General features: G+C 48.3%; 1 protein-coding gene across 1 annotated transcript; it reads right to left on the reverse strand.

Moving 5' to 3' along the window:
• Positions 1–2,300: 2,300 nt before the first annotated feature.
• On the reverse strand, positions 2,301–17,491 carry DIPK2B (divergent protein kinase domain 2B). Its single transcript, XM_082278484.1, has 5 exons — positions 17,140–17,491; positions 12,400–12,664; positions 6,021–6,194; positions 4,133–4,421; positions 2,301–3,013 (listed from the first exon to the last, which is right to left on the reverse strand). The coding sequence occupies exons 1-5, from the start codon at positions 17,361–17,363 to the stop codon at positions 2,673–2,675; spliced, it is 1,293 nt and encodes a 430-aa protein (XP_082134610.1). The 5' UTR covers positions 17,364–17,491; the 3' UTR covers positions 2,301–2,672.
• Positions 17,492–22,847: the final 5,356 nt, after the last annotated feature.

Genomic DNA, 22,847 nt, shown 5'->3' on the forward strand with positions numbered 1-22,847 from the left:
CTGAAGCTGGCAGACAGGGTGGGCACTGATTCCAGGGTCTGACTGCCAAGAAAAAGGAAAATATTAAGACTAAAAATTGGCAATTCAAAAAAAAAAAAAAAAAAAAAAAAAAGGGGGCCAGGGAAATATAGGGAAATGAGATTTAGTTTAGGAAAATTATTGTTCTCTGAGCCATGGACTGATTTTATGGCTGGCTTCTTAGTCACAGTCTTACATGAGCCTGGCCTTTGTAATCAATGTCTGAAAAGAAACTGGTGGAGAACACAGCTCCCAATGCTTTAATAATTTGTAAATCCACAATTTTGTTATTTTTAATCATGAGTGGGTTTTTTTATTTAGATTCGTATCAAAGTCTATTAAAAGCAGTGGGGAGACTCCTCTCAGCTTTAACAACTTTGAATCAAACCCTGCAAAAATAGATGCTATGTGTCTCAAGGCTTGTGCTGCAGCCTTGCCAAATGAGTGCAAGCTGCAAAGTAAAACCACAGCTCTTCTGTTTCTGACCCCCAGCCCTTCAGGATCGTGAGTTACCAGGGCCTGTGTGACACCTCTCAGGCCTTTTGCCCAATGCTGGACTATTCCTGAGGGATCTGGGCTTGCTCCTGATGTTCTCTAAGGTGCTGTGCACACGCATCCCCTCTGTTTCCTCTGGGTTTCCAGCACGTGTGGGATGAGCTCTGGAGGAAAAGGGGCCCAGAGCTAACACCCAGCTATCAGGTAAACCCACACCCCAAGAGATTGGAGATGCAGACAGATTCAAGAAAAACTGATGGAAGCAGGTTGTTAGACAGCCTTGTGGATCTCAGAGAAGGACATGTTTTTCTTTCTGGAAGAGAGCCATGATGTAGAAATAGACTGAAACCAGGAAAGAGGCCTGCAGCACTAGCTGAGGCTGTATATTTAAACATCTTTGCTGTCTGGCCATCTGGGCCTGCAGCTAAATTTACCTACAAATTATTTTCAATGTTTCTACATCTTGAGAGGTAAAAGGTGCACTTGATACTTTATGCTGGGGAGAAAGGCAAAATAATGGTCCTGAGTCAGATTTCCCCCGTGTCAGATCTGTGTGTGTGGTTTTGGATGCCCAACCTGTTTCATCAGCCTTCACCCATATCTGCCTGGAACTCCAGGCTGGATACCCTGCATGCACAGAGCCCCTCACAGCCAACACAAAATCTGGATTTGCATTCCTCCTCTGTACAACACAAGTCAGAACAACCATTGGCAATGCAAATGCACTCACATCTCTTTCTGCCTTTACATTGTTACCAATTTATTTTTTGAACCATGGCTGGAGTTAGACTCTTTCCATGATGAAAATTCTCATGGATGATCCAGAAAGCCTTGTTTCTCACTCAGCTCAGTCAAATTTGCTCAGTGACTCCTGCATGCCTGACCCCAGGAGAAAGCCCCAAACCCAGGTGAGGTCTGTCCAACCCCTACACATCAGGGAAGGTTTGGTGTGGGCTTCTGACACCTCACAGGGAACTCACGTGAGGGGGACTGACAGACTGTGGATCAGAAAAGTTATGTTTTGCCACTTTTGCAACCATCTCCTGCAAAATGAGGCAGCTGGATCTGGCCCTGGGTTGACAACTGCTGTGAAATGAGTTCACCACCCCAAATTTTAAGTGCCTGAGTCATTCCTTTGGGGACTGGCTTACCAATTCCTCGTCTGGAAGGCAAATGGATGAGGATGGCTGTAGCTCTTTCTGGTCAGAATTTACATCTCCCCAGCTCTTGGGGGGTGCCCCAGCACCTTCACTGGAGTATTGAGTGTTTGGCAAGTCTTGTCAGGCTCAGTGTAAATTAATGTCTCATCCTCTGCCTGTGTCGCTTCTCCTCTTAAGGTAATTTTCCCACCTGAATGGTTTCATGCAAATGGTTCCTCCACTTTAGAGAGAATAATGTGAAATTACCTGCTGAACAATCCTATCCCAGAGCTGGGATTTTTTTTTCTCATCTTAAACCAAAACCCTGTATTAGTCTCTGATTGCTGTCCATTGACTTGGGAAAGACTAGAAGCAATTATATTTGGGGATCAGAGAAATTAAGTCTCAAAGGACACGGAACCTTTCAGCTTTTTAATGATGTTGATTGTGTCTTTCTGTTCTGTGTGCCATCAATAAAATCTAAATATTTTATAGAAGTGATCTGTGATGGGTGATGGTACAGAACTGATCCAGTCATTCAGTTTATCTATGATTCTTAGCACACTAAAAATAGCCACAGGGAAAGTCTTAAATGCTTCCATCCATCCATCCATCCATCCCACATTATATATATATATATCATGTCCATCAGAGAGACATTCTTGGAAATAAAGATCCTCTGTCTAGCTGGTTGTGAGCATCCCGCCTTGCTTTTCAACAAATGGCATGGGAAACCCTTCCAAGGCCAAAACATGTGAATGAGATTTATTAATCCTGTGGCCTCTTGTCAGTCATGACAATGCTAATAATCCATAATCCATACATCATGTCTACATCCCATGTAACAAATGCATCTCTGGGAGATGAATAATAAATCCCATGTGCACTCTGCTCCCTCCTTCTATGCCGAGAACACCCCGGATTTGGGGCAGCTCTTTCCAACTACCCTGGTTCCTGGTCGCTTCCCACACTGGGACGGGGTTGACGCTGCCCCAGTCCTTGCCAGGGCCTGCTCCTGTGTCAGTATTTGTCGCTGTATCTGCAGTCAGGGTAGCGGTAGGCGAAGCGGGAGTCGCAGGAGCGCAGGGGTTTCAGGATCTCTGCCAGCTCCGCGATGGCCTCGTTGACACCGCGGTCATCGCCGAGGCCGCGGGCGCAGCGCTGCAGGAAAGTGTCGATCTTCTCCTGCACGGGGGGCTGGAATTTCCCCATCAGGAGCTTTGGCAAAAGCTCTTGACACACCATGACAAGGCTGTGCTTCTCCCTGATGGAGTCACAGGACACAAATGGATACTGGCAGTCCACAGTCAGGCAGCTGAATATATCTTTATACTCCTGCTGGCCATCGATCAGCTGGCTCCCTGTTGGGGACAATTAAACCAGTTAGAAACATAGTAGTGAACTCCTGGACAGTCACAGATATCTGTACCTCTGTGTTAGCACAGGGTTTGTTACTACCTAAAGGATGTGACCACCTTTCACCACAAATTACGCAGTGCTGTAGCTGTGTATGAGCCAATTTTCTCGCTCCTGAAATATGTATATGTTTCTGAATGACAGAACTCTGCAGAACTGCCTGTCAGAGGAACTGGGGAGGAGTCTGTCAAGTCAAGTTGATGCAGAAGAAAATGAGAACTGGAGTAAAAATCTAAAATGTGGAGTTCCTACAAAAATCTACCACAAATAGCCAGACCTGTAATTTTTTCCATGTTAACCAAAATCATTACATTGCAACAACAGCTCATCTAGCTGAAGTCAAGTTAACAGTCATAGCTGTTGGGATAAGAAAAGGAAACTCAGTGGAAAATTTTCTGACATCTGCTTCTGAATATTTGAGACTTGCTCAGCTGAATGTGTGAGCTGAGGAGAGGCCTTTTGAAAATTTGAATATTCAAAATGAAACTGTTAAATTATTGGGAGAATAGTCTGACTAGCTCCACTTCCAGGGGTAGACCAATGTAACCTGTGAAAATTGAATAGAACCCTTGATTTTATGTAAAAGTGACAAAAAGGGGAATTTTGTTATTATTGTTATAATAATAATAACCATTATTAGTCAATGTGATAAATACACGCAAAAAACATCCAATTTGATCCAATACTTAAACCAAACTACAAAATTTCTGCTTGCAAATATTGAAATTTGCACTGCAAAAGTTTTAAAAGCAAGACTTCAAATGAGAGCATTCAGCACACTGTGCACACTGAAAGCTGCTGCCAGCTACAGAGTGGTCACCAAACCACCGACTGCACAAACAAAACACCCATTGCCTTCCCGACTCAGAGCCAGGATGGCAGGACCTGCTGATGGTAAATCTCTCCGTGAACTTCTCATTACTTAATTTAATAAGTGCTGTTTGGTTAATTAAAAAAAAAAAAAAAAGCAGCAGTAGATCCAAGGGTAGAAGGGGAAATATTTGTTTGCCCTGCCTCCCGAGCCCTCCCATGACAGATGCGCAGCCACGGAGCCCGCTGAGTACCTTCCTCCTTGTCGATGATGCCCAGCGTGCTGGCATCCCGGATGAACAGATGCCCGTTGCTGAACACGCCGAAGGTGCCAGCATCCACGTGGGTGAAGTAGAAGAAGTAGTTGAGGTCGTTGGTGCCCATGGAGCGCAGCACGGCGAGGAGCTGCAGGGCCAGGTCCGCGGCCACCTCGGGGGCCGCGCCGAAGAAGTCGCGCAGGGGCCGGGTGCTGGCGCTGACCACCAGGCGCCCGCAGGAGCCCAGGTACCGTGGGAAGGGCCAGCCCTCCACGTCAGGGAAGATCTGCCAGGGAGAGTGGGAATGGGGGGATTACTCCTGCCCCTCTGCCCATGGACCCACTTCCCTCCCAGAGTGCCCTCTCTGGCTCCCAAGCAGCAGGGTTGTGTTTTGGTTTCTAAGTCAGTCCACAACCCTTCCTTGTCCCGTCCAGCCCTAGCAGCTGGGAAAGGTACTTACTACCCCATCCTGGAGGAGTTATGATGCTTTTTTTTTTTATTTTGGTCCTTTTTTTTTAATGGAGGAAGAATCTGGCATTTTGAGACTTATTCTGTAAGAGAGACTAACTGGAAAGTCTAAGATAATAATAGGTTTCAGATTCATGAAAATTTTAGCCACAGAACAGCTAATTTTAGGTGTCTTTGATGGGTCCCTCATGAGCACTGAACAGATGAAGTCACAGCTTGGAGTTGAGGTGGGACTAAAGCAGTTTTTACTAATTGGTGAGAACTGCCAGGCTCTTCCAGACTCTTTTGTAAGAGACTTTGCTGTCTCAGGGGCAGAAGTGGTGGGTGTTTGCTCCAGTGGGGAGGGACACCTGGGCTGGACTCCCTGCATCCCTGCATCCCTGCAGCTCATGCCAGCAGCACAGTTATCCCAGGTGGAAACCAAACTGTGTGACTGCTGAGCTATGCCAGCACAAAGCTTTCTGTCATTTACATTATAACTTATCTGTCTGCCCAGCACCTCAGACTGTGCCAAGGCATTATGAACTCATCCAGTTTCATGTTTAAGGCTGCTTCTCCCTTCTGCTGTGAAGGCATTTTGGGCAACCATGTAAAATCTAGCCGTTTCTCTTTGGCATATTTTTCTCACCTCTTTAAGCTGCATTCCCATGTCTGCAGAGTGCTAGGGGCCATGGCTTCATGTCCCAATGACCCATAACTGCGGTGGCTGAATGATCCCCAGGAGCCTCCCAGAGCTCGAGCACCATTCCCCCTCCCTGGGACCACGCAGAGCCCTGTGAGCTGCAGCAGCGGCCTGGGGCCAGAGATGGATGGTGCTGCCACTGCCTCTTTTCTTCGTGGAATCATGAAGGGTTGCAAGAAACAGCAATGAGGACTAAAAGTGGGATGGGGAAAGGTGAGGACTCTCCCTCGGAAACATAAGGAAAGAGAGGAGACGCATGCCAAGCAGGCCAGAAGGGATCCAGGGGAAGGGTCTTCCACATCACCGCCTTCAAACCCAGAGTTTTGAAACCCAGAGCTAGTTACCAGTGGCAGGTGAATGGAAAACACAGCACTGGCATGTGGAGCATGGGAAAGCATGCTCTTTCAGAAACAGGCTGTGATTTTATGTAATGCATTAGCAATGCAAACCTAACACTCTGAAGTATTGGGGATGTGTAAAACCCTGGCTTTCACAGTGCTCTAGTGCAATAACCCACCTGGGGTTCCCTATCTCTCCCCAGCTTCACAGACTGATGCAGGGAGCACCTCATGAGTCTGCCTGGATTCAGCCACCCAACCCCATAAAAAACCCACACTTTTTGACGGCCAGGGAGCTGGCAAAGGCCAGGGCTGGGACTCACACATCTCATGTGAGGGTTTGCTCGCGAGGGGTCGTGGGGGGGTGTTTCAGGCTGGGGCAGGGTGGCACATGTACCTGTAGGAGGATGGGGTGTGAGTTCACTGCCAGGGTGTACAGCAGGCGCAGCTTGTCCCGGTCCGTGAGGTGATCCATGTAGATGCTGCCGGCGTCTGGCACCTCCGCGTAGCGCCGCACGATCCTGTCCAGGAGGCGCTGGGATGGGCAGCGCAGCATTGGGCTGGACAGGCCCTGTGGGAGGGGAAACATGGCAAGGATGCCCAATTCCAGCCTGAGGTGTTGCAATGTGCTTGGATCATGCTGGTGGTACAGACACCTCTGTGCTCTGCCCAGTGTGCCTCTGCCTGCTGCGGCGCAGCTCCCAAGGATATGGGCACACAGGGCATCTCACCCTTCCTAGGAAAAGGCCTGTGCCATCCAAACATGCCATTTCCCAACTCAGGTTTCAAGAGTGGCCCCCATTCCTGGGCACTGCAAACCTCATATTCCCCTGACTGCACAGCTCCACATGTCTCCATAGCACGGGACTCTTCCCTCCACCCGGGTTTCCAGCCCTGGCATTCCTGGTGGAGGCCCTCCAGTTGTTAGGACAGTGAGTCACTTCCCTCGTTAAATAATCTTCGGATCACTTTGCTATTTGCTTAACCTGAGAGCAGCTTTCTTGGAAATACTATTTGCTAAGGTCAGTAAACATGCTTTAAAAATGTAAATAAACATTGTGTGCGAGTATAAGCACAGGATATGTTCTCTCTCTGATAAACTCATGCATTAACTATCAAAACCAAATAGCCTGTGCATATTTTTTGTAAATACCAGCAACAAATAGAGAACTGTTGGACTCGTGGAATAAATTATTACTGTATTTCACCCTTCAGATTTGGAGGTTTGGCTTGTAAAATTGCATGAGCAATCTATGGCTGGGATAAATGGCATAGACATTTATATCTTCATAGTAAAAAATGGCCTTTTTTTGTTTCTCAGTTAGTCTTCCTTAATAGCCCAGGAGAGTGTATGTATGGAGGTTTGCCCACAGTGGCACAGAAGCACTGCCCTGCCATGCCTCTGCTGCAGAAGGGAATCAGGTTTTTTTAAGCCACTTTATTAAAAATGATCCCAGTAGCCAAATTTACTCCTTTGGGTTTTGTTTACAATTTGAGGGTTGGGAGATGTGCTTCAGAGGAAAGGGCAGTGAAGCTCACATTGCTCCCTGCCATCCTTCATGCTGAGAGCAAAGATTTTACGCAGGATCTCCCCAGGTCATTTGGTAACTCTAAGGTAGGTCCCTCTCAGCCCCTCCTGTGCGAGCTGTTCATTTGGCATGAAACACTGAATTACCCATCCGTGACAAAGAAATAAAGCAACAGGGAAAAGAGGAGTATGACACTTTCCCAGTTGGAGGTGGAAAGGAGGGACTGGATGTCCCATGTCTCCTCTTTTGTATCCCTACTGGCCTCAGTGAGGTCCCAACCACCCCTTCCTTGGCCATCAGCAGCAAAAAACAAGTCCAAAATGCCAATAGCTGGTCAAAACTACCAGAGAAGCTCAACCACAATTGAAGAGTTTCAAAAAAAATCCTTTCTTCCCAAAATGAATAAAACATTTGTCAAAAATAATTCTACTCAGTTCCTGTTGCAAGCCTTCACACACTCCTCTCCTCTGGTGTAGTCTTATCAGGAAAATATTTTCTCAATTAATTTTCTAAAACCGTAGAAGGGGTGCAGGGGAAGGGATGGCTATGGATTTCTGTCTTGCAGCACTTGCAGGAGCGTTGTGGCTGACTCTGTCACTTTCCCTTTGGAGGAGAAGTGATAAAAAATGAGCAGAACAGAGCCATGTTAAGTAAGAGATAAACGGTGGAGAAAGTCTCTTGCAGCTCAGTGTGTATGCAAATATTTGCAGCCGAAGTTAGAAAGCCTTGCTGCCTCCAGCAGTCTGCTATGCAAAAGCTGAGACCCTGAAGAATACACAGTAGGAACATAAATCACAGGGGTAGAGAAGGCATGGATGGTGTAACTGGGACTTTTCTGAGGTCAGAGCTCATCCTCTTATCACAGACGTGGGCACGCGCTGCCCGTGGTGCTCATGGCTGCTGGTTTCCTGGGAAGCTGTTTCAGGCACATCAGTGGAGGTGTGGGAGCAGAGGAACAGAGCTGGATGCTGACACGTTTGCATCAAACATTGGTGCAGCTTCCTGCAGTTTAATGAAGCCCCGATCCACAAAAACTGGGCAATGAGGCCTTTTGATTTTGGCAGAGACAGTCAAAAGCATAAAGCTCAGCACCTGCTTGATTGTTTCAGTGGAGAGGGGTCTCACCTTCCTGCACACTGATGGAAACATCTCTGCAGCAGAAAAGGAGCTGGAGTTGTAAAACTGTCAGACAAAAACTGTCAATGGAAGAAAAATGTGAAGAACACATACTCGAAACACTGGAGATACAGATTTATCTGAGAGTATCTTAAGTCCTTTGCAGTGACTTATCACCCCAGAGAATAAGACCTGACAGACAGCCTGATGTATTGTTTGTGATTGATATGGAAAGCTCTTTATTTACTTCGATTAAATACCCACATTTCTATATCTGATAGTGACTTGTTCCTGCAAAGCCTACTTGCACTCAGCTGTGATTTTTTAACCCCTCCTATGCAGTACATGATGCATTTTAAACTCCATGAGTTCATGCATATGCATATGTAGCACAGACACACCCAGAATTCACTTGGCTGTAAAGACAACTTGTGGAAGAAAACTTCTCGCTCTCTTTTTTCTTCAGTCAGCCCAAGGAGGGATGGCCCAGACCAGGACCATGGCTGCCTCCTGCCCCATGAGCCATATCTGGGTCCAGCTTCACCAAACTACCAGGTTTAGGGAGGGCTCCAGGAGGAAACACTTGGATGTAGATGTCAAAGCACCTACAGCTCCTGGCCATGTGAATCCAAGGGTTTCCTTCATTCTCAAAAGAAGGAAAGTAAGGATGCCCTGAGAAGCTCATCCCCACTGCCAGCAGGTTTATGGAAGTCTCTGATGATGAGGTACTGGGTCAAAGAGGAGGCAGGTCTAGGAGGAGGCTCCAGGAGCCCCATAGTGCCCATCCTCCCCTAGGATGGACAATTGGACCGGTGAGTGAGCTGCTGCCCGTGTGCAGTACGCAGAGACGTGGACTGGACTCAGAGGCCACATAACCGGGGTGCCAGTGCATCTGCTGTGGGCAGGACGAGGTGCTGGTCAGCAGTTGCTGGTCAGTAGTTTCAAACAGTCCGTCCTAGAGAGAGGGGCTGCAAATGGTGGCTTTTCACCTCAGTACTGCTTTCCTCTGTCTGCCTTCAGCATTTTCCAGGCTGTGCTTTGTAGGCATGGCTGTAAATTTGCCCTGTGGGTGATCTGTGCTGAAACCAACTTGCTTTGTTGCCCTCCAGCAGGAAAGCACCCAGAGAGGTTTGAAGCGATGAGCTCCTGGGCAAAGCAGTGGGTGGCTGTGGCTGCCATGCAGGCTGAGCCCCAGCTAAATCCTGCTCATCTCTGAGGCAGGCTGGATTTTAAGACTGAAGACTTTGCTGCATCCAATAAAGATTTTCATTGCGGCCGGTGAAATAATCACTGTGGCAGGAGGCTCAGCTGATGGCTGGGTCAGGCAGGGCAGACAGTGTAAAGTGGAAAAACATTACTTCATGGTCTGTCATTCTGATTCAAGCACGTTATGGTTTGTCGTAATGCTCTGTCTATGAGACAAAATTACCTGGGCCCATTAGCCTTCCCCAGTGCTGCTATATAGGATAAGCTGTGGGGAAGGGAGAACAAGCACTGCTGTGTGCCTGCAGCTTCATGAAACTGAGTGGGCATCGTGTCAGGCGTTTAGAGAGGTGTGCTTGCTGTTAACACCTCTGAAAACAGGGAGAAGGGGAAACAGAGCCGTAAGGGCAGTGCTTCAGGTGAGTATTTGCAGTGACACATGGTACACCCCAAAACCCCTCTCCAGTGGCTCATGCTGGGTTACCAACATGTGTCTGCCTGGCAAACACTGCAGAGGGGCCACGGTGCTGGGCTGGGTGCAGGCAGAGGTGCTGGTTTCAGTGGGAGGAGGGCAGGTGGGATGGCCAGGGAGGAAGGGGATCATTGTCTCTGTGGGGCTGGATGGACTGGGGAGGTCACTCTGTAACCTGTGGTGGCCCACACAGCGGGGCTGGGAGGGGGTCTCACACACAGACTAACACACTCATTGTGACTGAAATGTTGTTGCCACTGGCTGCTTTTCGATTTAGACCACTGTGAGACCAGAAGCCATGTCGCAGAGCACATGCCTGATCTTAAAAAGTGATTGCTGCTGAAATTTGGTGGTGGGGAGGTAGGTCCCAGGGTCTCTGGATCACTATGTTTCTCTGTTTATTCAAAGATGTATGCTGTTAGAAGAGATTTAAATACAAATTTTTGTTTCTCTGATTGATTTACAGAACCAAAGGACCATGAAAACATGAGCAGAGCAATCCTGAAGCTGATGTGCAAAGGTCTGGGCCTCCCTGCAGCCTCCCATGCCCTTTCCAATTAAAAAGCTGCACGGGTGGATGAAATGTCCCAGGGACTTTGTCACTGGGCATGTCCCCCCAGGCTGGCCCTGAGCTCACTTCAGAGACGCCCTGGAGCAGGCATCAGCTCAGCTTCCCACTGCTGCTGCACAGGGAAATTCCTGGGAGAAACTGGATAGGTGCAAAGCCAGAGTGCCCTAGCCAGGCTCTCTGCGTGGTGCTGTGTGTGCACATGAGCATCCATATATGTGTGTGTGCCTGTGTGTGCAACCCAGCCAGCTCAGCTGGCATTTCAGACTCCGAGAGGATGGGCTAGGGAAAACTGTAGCACATGAAGAGCCTTTTAAGGAGAAGGATTTGGGCTCAGCTGATGACTTAACTTTGCAGCAGGTCTGAGATACCACAGAGCCTCATCTCTCCAGTTACTTTTTCACCCAGCTCAGCAAATGGGAGTTTTAAGCTCTCGATTCCTTCCTTCCCTTTCCCTCAGCACTGCTGGGGTGGCAGCACAATTTGGCACAAACACCTGGGACACTCCAGCAAGGCTGGAGGACCTGGCAGCCCAGCTCGCCCTCCTGCAGGCCCCTGCAGTACTGCCTGGGGGGACAGTGGTGGCCAGCAGATGCCTGGGCAGCTGCTGCCTGTCAGCCTAAGGAGTTGTCCCTGCCCACAAGCTCAGGTGAGGGGAGCTCTGAGTTTCCCTGTCAGGCATGTGCCACCCTGGAGGGTACTGACTTCAGGGTGACCTGCTGTGCTGGACTGTCAGGGATTTGGTTGAGTCCTTTTTGGTGCAGCCCAGGCATAACCCCAGCGGATCCCTCGCTCTCTCTTCAGGCAAGCTGCTCCACAGGGTAAGAGAAGAGGAAGAACCAAAGAAGCATAGCTTTAGCACTCACCAAAGATGAGTGGATGCAGCAAGCAGCTGCCTTTATAGAAAAATAAATGAAATCTCTTTTTCACAGTCACTTCTCTCTTGGAAGGGGGACAAGTACTGGAATAATCCTTTGCCTCTCAGGGTCTTGCTCAGTGTATATCCAACCCCAACCCTGGCTGCTGCCCCTTTCCAGTGGTTATTGCAATGTTTTGCTGTTGTTTGGGTGGAGTGAGGGAGATGCCCTGTGCCGTAGCTGCCCATCTACCTGGTGGTGGGACCCACGCACACCGTGCTCCTGTCCTGGCTTCACCTGTGACACCCCAGGCAGAAAGGGCACTGTGCTTCTTTGTGCCTGAGGTCATTTGCTATGGATGGCAGGAGAATGAATACTGGAGGCTTTGGCTCTGACTGCCCATGCCCCTCGTCCTGCCAGCCACAAGCAAGAGAGACCCACACTGACTTGGTCCCTGGCCCAAAGCAAAATCACTTTCAATGCATTGCCTGCTCTTTTGGGTACAACTTTATGATCAAAAAAACCCCAAAACCCCACAATGCTGAGATGTGATGGAAAACTAGTAAATAAAAAAAGGCAGCAATCTCCCCACTGGAGCTGTTACCATGTTTGTGTGCACAGCCTGATGTTATCCCTGTGCCTGAAGCCACCTGGTGCTATGGCTTTCCACAGGACTTCAGCCTCAGCCTGCTCAAGGAGCCAGGAGCTGGTGCTCTCCTTGCTGAGGCCAAACCCATCCCAGCCCTGGACAGGCTCTGCCATGGCATTGCCTGTGGCTGAGAGGGCTTGGCCTTCAACCGTGGCACTTTTCTTCCTATCAGGGCATCATTTTGCCTTTCCCCTTTGGCACGTGGACTTGGCTGGGGGCACATATCTCCACCGACCAGGCAGGAGGAAGAGTTCCAACCACCACCCAAACTCACCCTCCAACCAGCAAGTTGCAGCCATATCCCCTTCAGACCCTTTTCACCCCCCTAAACCACACGGGACTCGCTCTGCCCCTGCTCCCCCAGCTGTGGCAGGACTCAGACCTGGACCAGGTCGGGGGTGAGGCGCTTGGCCCGCAGCCACTTCTGGAAGCGCTGGGTGCGGCGCAGGGCACGCTCCAGGCTGCAGGTCTTGGTCTTGAGCAGGGAGGTGCAGATGCGCTTGTCCGCCCGGTCATGCTGGTACTTGGAGGTCAGCCGGGTGATGTCCACCAGCCTCCAGCTCTTGGCATCGTCGGTGTAGTTGCCCGAGTAGCTGAGCAGTGAGCTGGGGGGCAGCTTTAAATGAGAAGAAAGCCAGGTGTCAAACCTGCCAAACCAAAACGAGAGCCCCACGGAGAGCGGGTTAAAAGCCACACGGACACCCGCACAGCACCCGCCCCGCTAAGTTTCTCCAGGCTGGCCCCAGGGGCTTCCTGCCATCGCCTGGCAAAGGCTGAGCAAGCCCAGATGGGTGGCCCCAGGCAATGGGGTGAGGTGAGCAGGCTGAAACCATCAGCTAAGGAAATGTGCTTTGGTAAAAAAGTCCATCTTTGCTTCCCACTTAAACCATCCCTTGTCATGAATGGTGCCATAGGGCGAGGGGTGAAACCCTCTTTTGGGTAGAGGGAGGGAGGAAAGGGACAGGGTTTTGGTTCAGGAAGAATTCCTGGTGTTTTTCAATTTCCTTAATCCTGGAGAAAGGGTCCCAAAAAAGGAGTACTTGACACTTTAAAGGACCCTCCTGATATTAAAACCACCTGACAACAAATGTATTTGGGAATATCAAAATGACCTCCTGTTTTGAGGTGGTGGCTTTACTCAGTGCTGAGGTCTACATGTCTCCCCCAACATCCCTGACTGTATTTCAGCAGCTGCGATGAGTGACCTCCCCAACAGCAGCAGAGTTTGGGGTGTGATGGGGGGGATGGGGTACGTGTGCCCTGGGCGTGCAGCACCTCTGTAGTCATGGAGATCTTGCACTAATTTGCTCCCCCTACACAGGCACAGGAGGGGAGCATATGGGCTGGGTAATTAGGTAATTTTTTTTGTTTCAGCAGCCCCCTCAGCCCTGCCCACACGCGCATCGCACATGCCGGGGCTGAGGAGCGCGGTGCCTGTTCTGGGATGGTGTCTGTAACCTGCTCTTGGAAAACGGCCCAGCTCTGACCTTTGGTTTGGCCAATGTCCTGCCCTCGCTGCCTCTGAACCCCCCTGCCCTGAGCTCCTTGCCCAAGTGCGTAGGAAAGCACGTCCTCATTTAATCTCGCCGTAAATTAAAGCTGGTAGCTCAGAAGTGAAACGGGAGAGGCAAGAGGTTCCCTGCAGGATTAGCCTAGCTGGAGTTATATGAAAAGACATTAACAACTCCAAAAGCTGAAGCTGGTCTTTCCTTTTAAATTCTGTTTGGGAAATAGGCACAGAGAAATTTGGGGAGGATTAATTTTCTATGATTTTGGGCAAATAACTGATACAGGGACACGAGCCAATCTGCAATCAGAGGCTGATCAGACAATCCCTCCTGAAGGCAGCACCTCACTCCCCTTCCCCACCACAGACCCTGTGCAGCTGAGCTCTTGGGCAGGCACAGGTGCCCAGGAGGGGGGAAACCCTGGTGATTCCCATGCTTTGGCTTTCAACTGTTTCCATGTGCCTCCTTCCAAAAATTTACCATGGAGGATGACAAGAAGTGGGGGAGCCTTGTGTGAACAGGTTGGTGGATTCCAGCATTTCAGTTATTTGGGCGTTTTGCCTGATACAAAATTGAAGATTCTGTACAATTAAGGCACCTGACATGATAATAAACACTTTGTTTGGGTTTGGGTTTTTTGTTTTGGTGGTTTTTTTGGGTTTTTTTGGTCTGGTTTTGAGCTAGGATTTAAGAAAAGAGAAAAATTGCTTTGCCTCACTGTGATTGTTGTGCATCAGGACCCCTCCCAGCGCCTAATTTGCAAAGCTGGCACAGCGTGCCAGGCACGTACTGGGAAGAGATGGCTCTGGGCTGGGTTTCTCTTTCTTTCTTTTTCCTTTTTTTTTAAGTTAAGCACAAATATGCCTTGTGACTTGACTCAAGTCTATGTGTTCAGGGGAGCTCACATCACGCAGAGAGCAGGAAAGTGCCACCTCCTGCATGCAAGCAGCACATGGATGTGTGAAAGCCAGGGCTGTGCTTTAATTTGAGGGTGGATGGAGTGATCTCCTCTGCAGAGCTCTTGGGGTAGAGCCACACTGGCCTGGGAACCCGGCATGGGCTGCAGCAAGTCTGTATTTGGCATCATTTCTGGGCAGCACAGTTCTGGCCTGGCACAGTTGCTAGATACTTTCAAGATTCATCATCGAGTTGTGCTGTAACAACTCCCTCTCACACGGAGCTTTTTAGCTGAGGGCCTGCAAATGCTCTAAGACCTGCAGTAAGATCTATGTGAATAAGTGAGTCACAGATTACAGATTTTAGATCAACCCAGAACTAAATGCTGAAGAAATCCGAACTTGGTTTTCCTTTTTTCCTGAAGGAAGCTAAGTATTTTGTTTCAGCCAAAATAATTTTGCTTGCATTTGGAATTTTACATTTTTAAAAAAATTTAAGTAAGTTAAGTCTTAAAACAAACAAAAAAGAAATACCGTATAAACCCCCATGGAATTGAAGCATTTCAGCTTTTCCAGTCTTCTTTCCCATTATTTTTGGACAAAGCTCAGCACCAGCATTCGCACAAGTCTGTGAATAGTTTTGGTCGGCTCAGTTCTGTGGTGTTTTGAAAACCTAGTATTTTACAAAAACTTTCACTGCACTCTGCTCTCAGTACAGTTGGTAGACAATCTTGGTATTCTCATTTACAGATGGATGAAGCTGGGCAAAGATAAGGGAAGTATAGAACATTAGAGCACAAGATGAGTCACCAGCCGTTCTGGGAACAAAACCCACATCTTTTCACTGTGAATGCATGTCAGAGCTCCCAGAAATGATGGAGAATTAATGAAGTATGTTCTTATGTGAATTAACACAGAGAAGCCCAAGTGCCATCCACCTTTGTGAACATGTGAAAAGGCACATGAGGGTGGATCAAAGAGCGTTAAGCACCACTGAAATTTCCCTAGTTTAACCTCCCACTTGCCAAAAAAAAATCCCAGTTTTTCAAGAAACCAAGTGGGAGAACAAGTTTTACCCATGCAAAGGAAAGCCTGAAGCTGAGTGACTGCTCAGGAGAACATTTTTCAGTTCCCCTTCCCGAAGCGCTTGGAGCAGAACTGCACGTTATCACTTATCTGTGGGAAGCCGACTGCGGGCTGGTGGGAGAGAAAAAGAAGTGTCTGGCTTGAGGAGCCCCTCTGCCTCCCCTGAGGCAGAAGCATTGTGCTCCCACATGTTTGTGGCTCTGCACTGCTGGACCCCAGTGGGACACCCGCACCCCATTCCCGCTGTCCCCTGGAGGAAAGCCAGAGCGGAGCTCTCCTGCCTTGGGTCACGTAGCGCCTCTCTCCCACAGCCCGGTGCACTGCGCAGATGGAACCCCACAGCCAGAGGCAGTTCTGCTATTTTTGGCAGGGCTGAGGGAACCTGCATGGCCCCAGCCTCGCCACTGGCCAAGTGGGAGTAACCAAAAGGGAGCTGCTTTGTACCTGGCAGCAGGTCCCTAAAAACCCTGCACAGGTGAGCGGCAAAGGGGCCACAGCAGGTTGGGGCAGGGGGCAGGAGCCAGCTGCAGTGCCAGCCTGTTGCAGGGAATAAAATGTAGAGCTTAGCAAAGCCACAAGCTGCCTTTTCCCAGCAGCAGTGGGGGAAGGAAGGATGTCTGGTATTACAAGTCCATCCCAGACAAACCATTATGGTTTTACTATGCTACGTTTTATAGGATAGTTTAAGATAAAAACGGTGATTTGTCTAATACTATACTACTTACATTATAGCATTAAAAATACAATCTTACTATAATAATTTCTTCTCCCCCAGGCTTTTATATCTATAAAAGAAAGTGCATATGGCTCTATAAATCATATCAGACCCAATAAACCCTTCCTCTGCCAAGCACTGCCTTTAACTTTCTCCTCAAATACAACTGGCAACATTTTCCCTGCTGTCGTCAGATATGCTCTGCTTTTGAGCCTAAAAATGATTGGATTGCTCTGATGACCACTCAGACAGTGTGTGTCTCATCAACAACGAGGCACATGCAATTTCTGCCTTCAAGTTCTCACACAAATCTCCCAAAATGTACCAGCAATTTAGCCACGTGCTATTTTCAAGCGCATGGGTAACCTCATGTGCAGAAGTCCTCATGCCTCAGGCAGGTTTAGATCCCTTTTGATCTTAGTTAAAACCCACGTGAAATTCTGCACATTCACGTTGTTGCACCTGGTACAAAATTATATAGCATGTTTGTATGTTTGTAGTTAACATACTCTGTTGGGAGCCTACAAAGCTAAACCCCTTTTTGCCTTTAATCACTTGGTCCTAAGAAAATATTTCCAGTAAATCTAAACAAGCTGAATTCTTCTTTCCCTCTTCCCTTCCCCCATCGCTGCCTAGCATTTTTTGAGAGCCACTCTCTAGGCAGAAATTTGTGCCTTTTACTCCTGCTTTCAAGTTATAGTTCAGGGCTGAAGTCTGATCATGTTTGCATGGCTTTAAAAGAAGAGAGACAAAGCATCAGCTTATAGACATTAATTAAAACACTAAGCGCTGTAATGGCAACTGGATGCTAAGTTGCTCTTTGCATTGTTGTTCATGAAACTACTTGGAAATTCTAACAAGCAACTTTCAAATTACTATAGAGAACGCTTTAAAAATTACTCTGCTGAGTTTCTGACCTTATTTCCTCTTTAAAGAACTTCTTGCATATGGATGTCCCAATGCAGGCGTTGCATTTATCAAGTCCCAGGAAAGTCCGGCCAAAACTGTAGCTGGGTTTGATGTGGGGCACAGACGGAGAAGCTGTTGCTGCTGTGGAAGGGTTAGAGATCAGAGCCAAAACCAGGAGCAGCATCAATGGATCTGCAACTCTGGAGCAAAGGCAGCATATCCAGCGCTCCATCTACAGTACTGGAGAGCTCTGCTTTTAGCAAGTTGTCCCTCTCTAGGATTTCAGTCTTTTTTGATGACTTCAGCCTGCAGTGGTGAGCCCCGCAACACAGCAAGACACTCTGGGTGCAGGAGACACTGCTGCAGTCCCCATCCTGCCAGCTGGTCACTGGCTCTATCAGCTTGAGGTTTGGGTGGGAAAGATATGCCGTAGGGTGGGGAGAAGGAAATACATGGAGGATGCAGATAACTTGGGTTGCCATGGTTATCTTTCCTTTCCTTGTTGCAGCTGCTTTGGCCCCTGCTGACCCTCCCATCAGCCAACTTGGAAAACAACACGAAGAAGTGCTCATCTGCACTTGGTGCAGACAAATGAAGGATATCCTGTCGCTTGAGAAAAGGGCATATGTGGGACACTTAGTAAAAAATTATTTGGGAGGAGTAATAGCATGGCAGAAATGCACATTTTACCAGAAGCCAGACCTCTGGTGTTGCTTTATTCCTGGAGATTTGTGATGGTGCATGGCTTGGCTTCTTGGATGCTTTCTTGGCTTGGTGTGCCCTTCTCATGAAAGCCCTGGAAAGGCTGTCAGGTGGAATCATCACTGTTCTGTTTTTTTGCAAACAGCATTGTTCAGCAGTGATTGCACCGCAGTGTTTCGTGCCACAGAAAGCAGGATAGCCTGCAGCTTTCCAAAACTCTCAGCTGATAGAGCAGCCTGGCCTCTAATCCCCTTGGAAAATGGGGTTTTCAGCAAGACTTCTGTGATTTTGAATGTCTTTTCATCATGGTCCTCGCACTGGAAAGAAGCTAGAGAAAGGGATGGGTCGAACTCAGGAGAATGTCAGGTTTCAGATAGACTTCGAGATTACTGTAATCACACCAAAAGCTGTTCTTGTTAGGACAAAGACTTAGAAGTTATGGAAACTGGTGGCTACCCATCCTGGCCTGGATGCTGGGCACAGGACTATGCCAGGATCTCTGGCAGGCTGCACACCTTGAACAAGCAAGTGGTACTCTGGCTGCAGGCAGCACGTGTTGCTGTGGTGGCACTGGGTTTTGGTCCCCCCCTGTCCCCAGCTCTTGTGTTTTCATTGATGTGGGAGATTCTCCTGGGCTGTGTCTCACCCTGGGAGCAGTGAGGAGCAGACTGAGGCTTTGGAGACTTCTCATTCCCCCAGCTGGACTACCCCCACCAAGTGGGCAAGCCACTTCCTAGTACATTTTTAATGGAAGAAAAGGTGCATTGTAGCCACCCTTTATTATCCCCTCTGGCATTTAATCACATCCTGATGGGACCAAGGGACATGAGAGCCACAGGGGTGCACGTTGGGCTCGCAATTACACCTCGCTTTCTGGAGGGGCTGCTTGAGGAGGGTGATCCTAAGGCAACTATTTAAAGCACAGATTCTTATTAGTCGTGGCACTTGGGAGATCCAGGATCTCTCCTTGGCTCCACGCCCTCGTGGGAGGTTGCTTTGCCTCCTGGGGCATCCCTATGCACAAAATGGAGATGATGACATTTAGGGTTTGTCTAGAGGGTACAGCACAGACAGAGGAGGATAACGAGCCCTGCTGAGAGGAAAGGGGGATGTTATGAACCCTGCAGATGTTGCAAAGCACAGGGGCTGGGCACTGCTAATACACCAGCAAGTGCATTCAACACACGGCTCTGCTTTGAGCCATCCTCACATTTGGCCTAATACTCCAGAATAAAGCTCTTTGAAATAGGTTGGTGGAAAGAGGCAGCACCAGAGCTACATGTTAGCTGTGTCCCACTTCCAGCAGTTTATCCCTGCCCTTTTCTATTGCTGGTACATTGTTCCTCTCCCGTCTGCAGGAATCAGCCTTGCCCACGGTTTCCTGCCAGTAACTCTGCAACTGTGGCCACGCTCACATTGCTCCCTGCCCAGCTCTTCCCTGGATGGTACCAAAATTACACACCAGCAATCTGTCTTTATCTTCATTACCTAATATATAAACCACGTATCCTTCAGTTTCTTTACTAATTCAGTTGCCTTCCTTCTGTCTTCAATCCTCTCTTGTAATTCTAAGAGCAGAGACCCAGGCTCCCATCCCTCCCGTGCCCAGCCTGTGCTGCTCCATGGAAAGGGGGGGGCTTCAGCCTCTGGGGGTGGTAACTGAGCCTTTCTGATGGCAAGCCCCAGGCTCTGGCACAAAAACCGATACAGGGGCAGCAGAGTTTCTGTGCTAATAATGATGCCTTGATGTCTGTGTTGTTCTTGCACTTTCGTGTAGTTCAGGCACATGTAAAGCAATGTTTACCTCTGCCTAGGAACAGCACGTGTGAGTGTGCTTTTGTACAGCGTATCACACCAGCACCACCTTGAAGTGTTATAAAAGCAACTTTTTATTCAAAGAATGGGAGCTCGTCCATCGTATCCACCTCAAGCTTGCTGGCATTTGCATTTACCCCCAGGGTCTGAGCTCCCTCCTTCCCTCAGACATTTCTGCTCAGGCTGGGCAGGCTGGGCAGCACGGATGATGTGTGTGGGAAACACTCATTCATGCTCACAGCACAGAAAACCCAAAGCTTAAAAATGAGTAGATATACATCTGAACTAGCCCAGAGAGGCAGGTGTGAAACCACAGCTTGCTGAGTGTTGTGAGAGGGGCTGTGCTTCTGAAAGCAGCCTCTCTTTCACCGAGGTCCTTCAGCAGGTAATACCAAACATGTATTTGTTTTCCTTTCCTTCTGGTGACATGGCACGGAGGTAGCGTGGTCAGGTGGCAAACAGCCAGGTCTGCAGAAGCCTTGCAGATCTTCTCCTTGTGCCAAGATGTGGGATTTTCAGGGCATGGATCACTGTGGTGCCTGCTAGAATGAAGGGCTGGCCCTAATGACCTGATGGGAACTTCACAAAACTTGTAACAACAGACTCCTATGCAACCCCATTAACCACGTGAGAACATGACCCTAACAGTAAAGCCTAGTCAGTGTTCTAAAAGTTATAATTTCTAAAAATCTTTAAAGAGGATCAATATGAAAGTACTGCCCTATCAAAGTCAGATGAGTTGCAGAAAAGCTTTTGGGGCAGTTTCTACCAAAAGAGTGTTTATCTAGCCTCTGTTCCCTGATCCCTCCTTTCCCCACATGCCATGAGGGGTGTGGAAACACACCTGGAATCACAGCTCCACTTCCAGCCACAACCATGTCAGCAGTGGAGCTCCTGGGTCCCAAAATCACCCAGTACCTGCAGAGCCCAGTGGCTGTGGGTTTGGGTGGGTATGGCTGTGATCTCTAACTGCTAACCAAGGTGGGAGAGGACCTGCCCTCCCTTGCTGCTGGCTTTGGAGGAGATCAGGAGAGTACAGGCTGATTTTCCCCAAGAATTCATGGTGTGAAATACATCTCTTACTTAACCCACCTCCAGGTTTCCACCCAATCCATTAATACAATCCAGCTGTTCCCCACTGCCTCTTTCCACCCCAGTCTATTGCCCATCTTGCCTGACCAATGCCAGCTGCCCCCAGCTGGGGTGGGTTTCATGTTGGCAGAGCCTTGCAGCCTTCCTCTCCCCATCTCATCAGTGCTGCTGGCTGGCTCACTCCAAGCAAAATGTGATGCTAGTTCCATGCTCTGGATTGAACTGGGATGCTGGAAATGACTTTGCAGAGCAGGAGAACTTTTTAATTAGTTAAAATGAATTAAATAATTTGGGATTATCACCACTAAGTGTTTCAAATCATCGCAGATGCTGAGGATCAGAAGGTGCAGTGCTGCTGCTCCTCAGCTGACACTGCCACCAAGGTCTTTGCTGTTATTGACCTGCACCTGCTCATGGGGATTTTGCTGCTTGGCCAACCTAAACAGCAGGTTTTGGGTGCCACATCATCTCAATCTTCTTCTTCAGCTCAGGTTTGCAAAAGAGCCTTCTCAGCAACTATGGGGTTGCTGAGCAACAGGGTATTGCTGGGCGGGTTGCGGGAGGGCTGCATCTCATTGCCACACACAGAAAGGAAACAACAGACAGGAAAAATCAAAGTTTTGCTGGAAGAGGAGAGGCTCCTGCTCTTCCTGAGCTTCTCAATAAGCCCTGCCTGGGTCTTGCTGCCTGCAGGGCCCGGATAAGACCTTGGCTGCCACACAGAGCAGCTTTGCGGGACAGGGTGGAAATCAGCTCAGGGTGTGGTGCAACCATGATTATTGTTAATAGTATTTTTCATTAATCACATCCAAGATAATCATTAAACTGTTGCCAAATAATCAGTACAGACTTGGTATCAAACTGCTTATCACTTCAATCCCAGTTCAGGCTGGATGTGTGGATTAATAGCTAGAGCAGCTTGACACATTTTCAATTTTTTCAAAACGAAAAATGCGTCTCTTTGAATGCTACCAAACTCACAGCACTTGGGAGGATGCGATCACTTCCTTTTTCTCTGTTTTCCTCCCAATTGCATGTTTATGAAAGAAACATCTGTTTTGAAGTGATCTGCAACAGAAAATTTTTGTTCCAGTTGGATTTGCAATGGACAGCTTGTGTTACAGTCTTTTTCTCCCCACCCTTATTCTTTCTCTTTTTCTGTTGCTGAAAGATGAAAGAGAAAGGAAGAGGAGGAGAAAAAACTCAAGCAAACAAACCCCACTGCCCAGACAGTACAAATACAGACAGAGAAAGGGGCCACTGAGGTGTGGGTGGTGTGAAACACCACAGCTGAGCTGGAAGAGAGCGTTTGCACTTCAATTCTCTTTGAGAAGGTTTGATGTTGTGTGTGTATGGATTTTTCTACATTTTGAATCAATGAAAATACTAAAAGAGGGATACAAATTTGACTCTTTTTTTTTTGTCTCACCAGGGAGTAATTTCTATTGTTTGATAAGCTTGGATGTAATTAATCTGAAGCATCAATAATCTAGTATATTAGTTATATAAAAATAGGTATTGTCCTGTATCTGCAGTATTTTTGGATTCTCCCTGACTCCATTCTTCTGCTGCAGAAGAGGAAACCTGTTGCTCTTTGGGAAATCTTTACATATATTGGAAGGAAGCTAGAAGAAAAAGCCAGTGAGAAGAAAAGCCTCAGGCACTGCAGCCAACAGATAAGGCCAGCTCTAGTTTGTGAGAGGCTGAAATGTCAGTACAAAAGGCCACTGAATGCTATCAGCTGCTGTGGTGTTTGCAGCATTTATGGGAGACCGTGCCAAGCAGCAAAAAGTGTGGAAGAGGATCCTGGATTTTGGTGCATCAGTATCCACAGACAGAAAATGAGATGCAGGAATCCGGAGCCTAAAGGAAAATGATAGTGAAAAGAAAATTGGCTGCACACCGGAACGGGGTGTGCTGGTCACTGCCTGCACAAAGCATGAGGGAAAGAGGCTTGGGAAGGGAACAAGACTCCTCCTCAAGGAGCAGTTGTCCTTGGTGGTGACTTTGCATGGGCTTCTTGACCTCTGGTACAGCCAAGCAGCTCCTTAGGTTGAGTCTGAGTTCACATGAGTGCAACTGAAACACCAGCGCCTGTGTCATGATG

This window comes from Coloeus monedula, assembly GCF_965178545.1.
Source record: "Coloeus monedula genome assembly, chromosome: 3".
Taxonomy (NCBI): Eukaryota; Metazoa; Chordata; class Aves; order Passeriformes; family Corvidae; genus Coloeus; species Coloeus monedula.

Excerpts from the sequence above, each read along its gene's own strand:
- DIPK2B (XM_082278484.1), bottom strand. The coding sequence starts at position 17,363 with ATGGAGCGCTGGATATGCTGCCTTTGCTCCAGAGTTGCAGATCCATTG. Across the intron at positions 6,195-12,399 it reads TCACCCCCGACCTGGTCCAG|GGCCTGTCCAGCCCAATGCT; the intron begins GTCTGAGTCCTG and ends CCCCTCCCACAG. Across the intron at positions 4,422-6,020 it reads CACACCCCATCCTCCTACAG|ATCTTCCCTGACGTGGAGGG; the intron begins GTACATGTGCCA and ends TCTCCCTGGCAG.